Source organism: Amphiprion ocellaris, chromosome 13 (genome assembly GCF_022539595.1).
Source record: "Amphiprion ocellaris isolate individual 3 ecotype Okinawa chromosome 13, ASM2253959v1, whole genome shotgun sequence".
Lineage (NCBI taxonomy): Eukaryota > Metazoa > Chordata > Actinopteri > Pomacentridae > Amphiprion > Amphiprion ocellaris.
This window is the reverse complement of record NC_072778.1, coordinates 30802788-30808950: the sequence shown is the minus strand read 5'-3', so window position 1 is coordinate 30808950 and position 6163 is coordinate 30802788. Positions and strand designations below refer to the sequence as shown.

At 40.3% G+C, this 6163-nt stretch overlaps 1 protein-coding gene across 1 annotated transcript; it reads left to right on the top strand.

Moving 5' to 3' along the window:
• The first annotated feature begins 253 nt into the window (after positions 1 to 253).
• Positions 254 to 5595, top strand: fnta (farnesyltransferase, CAAX box, alpha). The gene is made up of 9 exons (XM_023268842.3): positions 254 to 416; positions 804 to 889; positions 1063 to 1177; positions 2873 to 2977; positions 3112 to 3238; positions 3463 to 3611; positions 3872 to 3934; positions 4180 to 4372; positions 4473 to 5595. The coding sequence occupies exons 1-9, from the start codon at positions 289 to 291 to the stop codon at positions 4620 to 4622; spliced, it is 1116 nt and encodes a 371-aa protein (XP_023124610.2). The 5' UTR covers positions 254 to 288; the 3' UTR covers positions 4623 to 5595.
• The last annotated feature ends 568 nt before the right edge of the window (positions 5596 to 6163 follow it).

Sequence of the window (6163 nt, the reverse complement as noted above, 5' to 3'; positions counted from 1 at the left end):
ATTCTGGTCCGTAAATGTCGCACGGCCGACCTCTCGTGTATCAGAGACATTGTCCACGGCTCTGAGAACGTTGCTGGATATTTTAACAGAGGAACATTAATCTATTTATTTTTACTTGTCCTACTTTGCCACAGCATTGTAGCACTGAACAAGTGAACTTTAAAAAAAACAAAAAACAAAAACGGAGCAGTTGTGGGTATTTCTGACGGTTCCTGAAGGCATCTTTCCTCCTCCCCGGAAGCGACGTTTTCTTCTTTCCTCAGCCGCGATTAAGCTAGCAGGTTAGCCATGTCAGGTGTGGAGGCGACTTCGACTGAGCCTCTACAAGTTAAAGAAGACCAGGAGTTTGATGTGGAGGCTGAAGACCACCTCGGGGATGATTATGTCGTTGACCCGACTCGATATATGTTTTACAGGTAGCGGTTATTTGTCACTTTCTCAGGATGTTTGGGTGGATAGCTTAGCGTCACTAGCTCACCAGACCAACTACTTCGCTTCTTTACTACTGATTATTTAGAGGCAGTTTCTTTAATATATCTCATGATATAATCAGCACATGTGTTCTTTGAACCAAGAAAATGAACGGTATTTACTGATTTATCGTTGTGCTAATAATTGAACGGTTCAGTTCTGCAAGTTTATTCCAACCTCACACAAGTAAACAATAAACATTAAAAGTCAGATGTTAAGTCATCTCCATGTGAATTCACATCATGTTTGATAAAGTAGCTGGGGTTAGCTGCTTTGAGTCAGTACTGTGGGTTTGCAGTGAGGAAACCCACCCCCGTGTGTTTGTGTTTCAGGGACAGAAAGGAGTGGGCTGACCTGGAGCCAGTCCGACAGGACGATGGACCAAATCCTGTAGTCAAGATCGCCTACTCTGAGAAGTGTAAGCTTGTTAGTGAGAAAAGGGAGTTACATGGAGAATTACAGTAGGCTAAAAGTGGCAAGCAAACACCTGCAGATCCAGTAAACAGCGATTGCAATGATAGACTTGTTTCTTTTCCAAATCTATGAGGCATTAAATGTTTATAACTAACCTGCATATTTTTCTCCTTGCAGTCTCAGATGTTTATGACTATTTCCGTGCACTCCTAAAAAATGATGAAAAAAGTGAACGGGCTTTTGCTTTGACAGCAGATGCCATCGAGCTGAATGCCGCAAATTACACAGTCTGGTGAGCATGACGCTTTTTTGTATGAAATATCAATATTTAGTGTTTGATGCTGTACCATCCTCACAACACGAGACACGATTTCCAGTTTGATATCAAAGCTTTTAGGTGTAATTTCCAAAATAGTGCTTTGGAGAATGACTTTAAGGAATCACGCTGTGCCTCATAAACACTGGTCCTCTTCAGTTAAATTGTCTGATGTGTTTTCTTTATGAAGCAGGTCGTCCTTCGCCCTTTTCAGACATGCACGTCTTTCTATTAATCTGATGGCAACTTATTGTGTAGGTTTCATGTCTGAATGAACACCCTGCTCAGTTTTCCATAAAAGTCACAACAGGAATCGGATCAGGACAGTTCCATAACATTTCTTTATCACTTTTAACAGCACAAGTCTGAACTGTGTGCAGTCATAATAACCAGTGAGAACAAATGACAGTACTCTGAATTGTGTAAAGTGATTTGTGGACTGCTTTCTCCACATTTCAATGTCTTTCTAGTTAATTTTGGTGTACTATTTCACATATATTACAAACTCGAATGTCCATAAGAGATTAAGACAGAACAAGTCAAATTAATGAGATTTAGCAATAATAGATGTACTGTGTTTCTGGCCAAACACTAACAGGAGGTGAAGTTTAGTTTATTGCTTCCAGCTGTTTGTCTTTCCTCTGAGTTTATTAAAGACTTGCAGCATCGGATAGCAGAGGCTTCTAAATGAGCATCTCAAAAGCGAGATTGTTGCCACATTTATGCATGTGACAAAACAAACGTAACTTGTTTAGTTACTTACAAATTATCCCTGTCATGAGACAAGATCGGTCTGGACTTGGCAGAAAGTCGCAGTTTATAATCTGCAGTTAAAGCATTTGTTACACAGCAGACTGGACTTACAGGTGCAAAAAAATAAGAATATTGTGGAAAAACACTTCACCCCATATGAGGTTTGTCAAGAGGAAGATGAGAAAAAATACAAATGAGCTGAAAGTTCCTATCAAAGCAGCCGGGGCTTCAGTAACACCTCAGGAGTGTCACAGCCTGATTCAGTCCGTGTTACGCTGCATTGATGCAGTAATTTGTGCTAAAGGAACCCCAAGTGCTGAGCATTTAAATTAACTTATTTTCACAAGTTTCTGTTTTGTAAATCTTCTTTTCTGGCTGATCTTTGGAAATATTCTAATATCTTAGGCTACTGGATTTCTGATGTTGATGAGCGTTTAAGCCATAATCATCCAAATTAAAACTAAAAAAGACTAAATGTATTCATTTTACGTATAATGAATACAGAATATATGACATTTTTTGCGATATTCCAGTTTTCCGAGCTGCTCTTTTAGATGTGTAGAATTTTGCTTATTACTGGCTTATATATTATACTATATGTCTTGATGTTCTGTCCAGTTGAGTGTCTGAATGAAGCCATGAGGAACATTAATGTTAAACTGACATTTGTTTGAATGACAGAATGCCATCGCGTTACTCACCTGACGAAGCAGCAGTGTCTGCAGAAGGGCTTTTTGTAAAGGACCATATTTTAGTGAACAAACTCTATTTGAAATTGCATAATTTGTTCTGAAATAATATTATTTATATATTATGTGTTTATGAATAACAATGTAGAAAGCCCATTGTGTTGGTTGTGTTTAGAAATGAGTGTCCTCTGTGTAAATGTAATCTGACATTGGCTTCGGGAATGTCCAGGCACTACAGGCGAGTACTTCTTCAAGCTCTATCGAAGGACCTCAGGGAGGAGATGAGGTACATTACTGCCATCATTGAGGAGCAACCCAAAAACTATCAAGTCTGGTGAGTGCTGGCAGATTCATTTCAGATCACATCTAGAGATAGAGGGCGGGGGGGCGGAGCACGACGTCTCTAACATCATTCAGTTTAATGAAAACACTGAAAAATAAGGATGGGTTTCCAAACTCGTCTTCCAGGCATCACAGACGTATGGTGGTAGAGTGGTTGAATGACCCCTCGGAGGAACTGGAGTTCATCGCGGACATTCTCAGCCAAGATGCGAAGAACTACCACGCCTGGCAGCACAGACAGTGGGTCATCCAGGTAGGTGTTAGCAGAGTTTGGCTTCAAAACTGAGGAATAAGATCCAGTTTTCTGCCCACAGCGAGCCGCTCTGCCAGGCTTCTCTTATTAATCTGGTTGTATGTCGGTGTGCTGTTCGAGTCCTTCTGTGGTTTTTGTCTCGAGCATCGCAGGGCCACGACAAAACGCACCATGTGGTTACGTAAACAAGTCCGTTGCCAACATTCGTCTTAATTGATCTCCAGGAGTACAAACTGTGGGACGACGAGCTGGAGTTTGTGGAGAATCTTTTGGAAGAAGATGTGAGGAATAATTCTGCGTGGAACCAGAGGCACTTTGTCATTTCTCACACTACCGGATTCTCTGATGCAGCCATAGTGGAGAGAGAGATTCAGTAAGTTCTTTTTCTGGAAAGCCGGATGATTTGGACACAAAATTAAGAGCTTATTCAGAGCTTTTTGTCATGCAAATATATACATTATTTTTATTGTACATGATGGAAGGAAGGAAACAATGCAACTTTCAAAAACTATCTGAGAAATTTCCTATATTTATTTGCAATAGATGCCGTACAAATGTTGTTCCCACTTCATTATATTGTGCGTTAAAGTTCCAGCTGCATATATTTGACTCGTTTTCTTCTCTTTATCTAAGGTATTGTCTAAACCAGATCAAGAAGGCTCCTCACAATGAAAGCGCATGGAACTATTTGAAAGGGTAAGCTGTAAAACATAACAGCACCGAACATCTAAACCCCAGGAAATCCTTAAAGAGCAAGAAATGCTCGAATTTTCTGTTCCCAGTCTGAGTGAAAGAGGTTTCTTCAGTGTGCCATCCCCATTCAGATTTCCACACTTCATGGCGAGTTACAAGAGCGAGAGCAAGCAGAGATGAAGTTATTAAAAATAGAAAAGCTGTCTGACAGCATCCCCTCTTTTTCCTTCTTTTTTTTTTCCCCATAGAATGCTGCAAGACAGAGGCATGTCTTCTCAGCCAGGTCTGCTGGAGAGGGTTCTGGAGCTGAAGGAGACCCACTGCTCACCTTACCTTCTAGCATTTCTGTTTGATTGCTACGAGGATGCCTTAGAGAACAGCGTCCAGAGGGAAAACGCGGAGGAAGACGAACGAAAGGAAACTTTAAAAAAGGCTCTAGAGGTAAGACGTTGTGCAAACTTTGAATTATAAATTGGAAGTTTTCTCATTAAAATGTGTCCTTAAAGTTGTTTTCTGACCCTTCTTGTGTTTTTTTGTGAAGATTTGTGAACTTCTGGCACAGGAGAAGGACACCATTCGGAAGGAGTACTGGCAGTTTTTGGGACGTTCTTTAAAGAACAGATTTGTTACTGGCGGTTCCTCTGATGAGCCGGATGTCGCTGAGTCGTCGGGGAAACAGGAGAGCAACTAAACCTCCAGGAGACTGAAACCATTTCCACTCCCTGTCCTGCTTCATCGATAGAATCCACCCATGGAGTTTGATATTACTGTAAATGGCTGTAGTGTTTATTACTGAAGTTTTAAGAAATAACAAGCATGAAGTCACCTGAGGCTCTGAAATACATGGAAGATTGTAATTGTTTTGTACCACAAAAGCAAAGTTAAAAATAAGACAAATAAGTGAAATATTTGTCACCTTTTTCCACTCTGGCTGTTCTAATTCTTTGAATCTGAATACATACATTAAAATCAGTACAAATACACCCCTGAGTGTGTTTGCAAGCAAACTAATATCCAATTTATAGTCCTGAGTGTTGGCAGGTTGTAAAAAGAAATATCTTGAATAATCAGGAGCAATTTGACATTGTTTTTATTCTATAGTTCATGTTAAAGACGGAGTAAGCAATAGTTTTTATTTATTTTTGCATCACTGTGCATAAATTCTGTATCTGCATGTTGCAATTGAAGTGGTCTGAGAGGAAACTAGACTTCTGCTCCTCCAACTAAAAGAAAATCTGACACGATGAGAGATTTCAGTCAATCAAAGGGTTTTTCATCCAGAGCTGTTTAAATAGAATAAGTAGCAAAAACAGTAAGATGTGTAATGGATCATAAAGAGGGTGTTTGAATCTCTGGTGACACCAACGGTTGACTATTTTTGTGTATTTGAAGCACATTCTTGTCTGGAGGAGCTTCAGAATTGAGGCTCTGTATTTTCAAATTGTTAGTTTTTCTTTTCCAGATTTCTACCTTCAGCAGCTTTGCTCACTAAACCTCCTCATCAGGCTTTAATTGGACTGTTGGCTGCGTGCAAACCCACTTCTCTCATGAATCCAGGTCAATTTCTTCATCATCTTGTTCATGTTGGTCAGAGAATTTATGCTTTAACAGAATGTACAGTTATGTGGACTTTATTTCAGTGATAATAAATAAGATGAAAGGCAGTGATGCACTGCTGTGTTCTGATCAATGACTCACACAGCATCAACACTTCCCCCTTCTTTCCAAAAATCTATACTCCTCGCTTTAAATGAGCCACTTTCTTGCCGTTGGACAGAGTTTGTTCTGTTTGGTTCTGCCAGGAGAAGCACACAGCACATGTACTGACACTCCAAACCTCATGTCCTGGACTCCCTCGGAGCTAGGAAATGGATTTACTCCACTAGATGCAGCTGTTTCTACTTCTGCTGACACTACAACACAATCGTTGCCCTTGCAGTTTCTAACCGAGCAGCCAGTGTTCCAGCAGCGTGTAATTACAGCTTCTGTAGATCGCTGATACTAGAGTGGGACTAATGCTTTTCTCTGCTTTTTCCTCTCAGTGCGGACGACAATGACGGTCAGAATCACGTCATCAGCAGCTATGACACTGATGTGACACTGCAGAAATGCAAATTCACTCAAATATACTGGTCAACTATGATTCGTTTTTAGTTTTATTGCACCAATATGCAGCATGAATCATCTCAGGCCTCTTTATGCTGTATACTGGTGACAAAGGAAAAAGCTGAA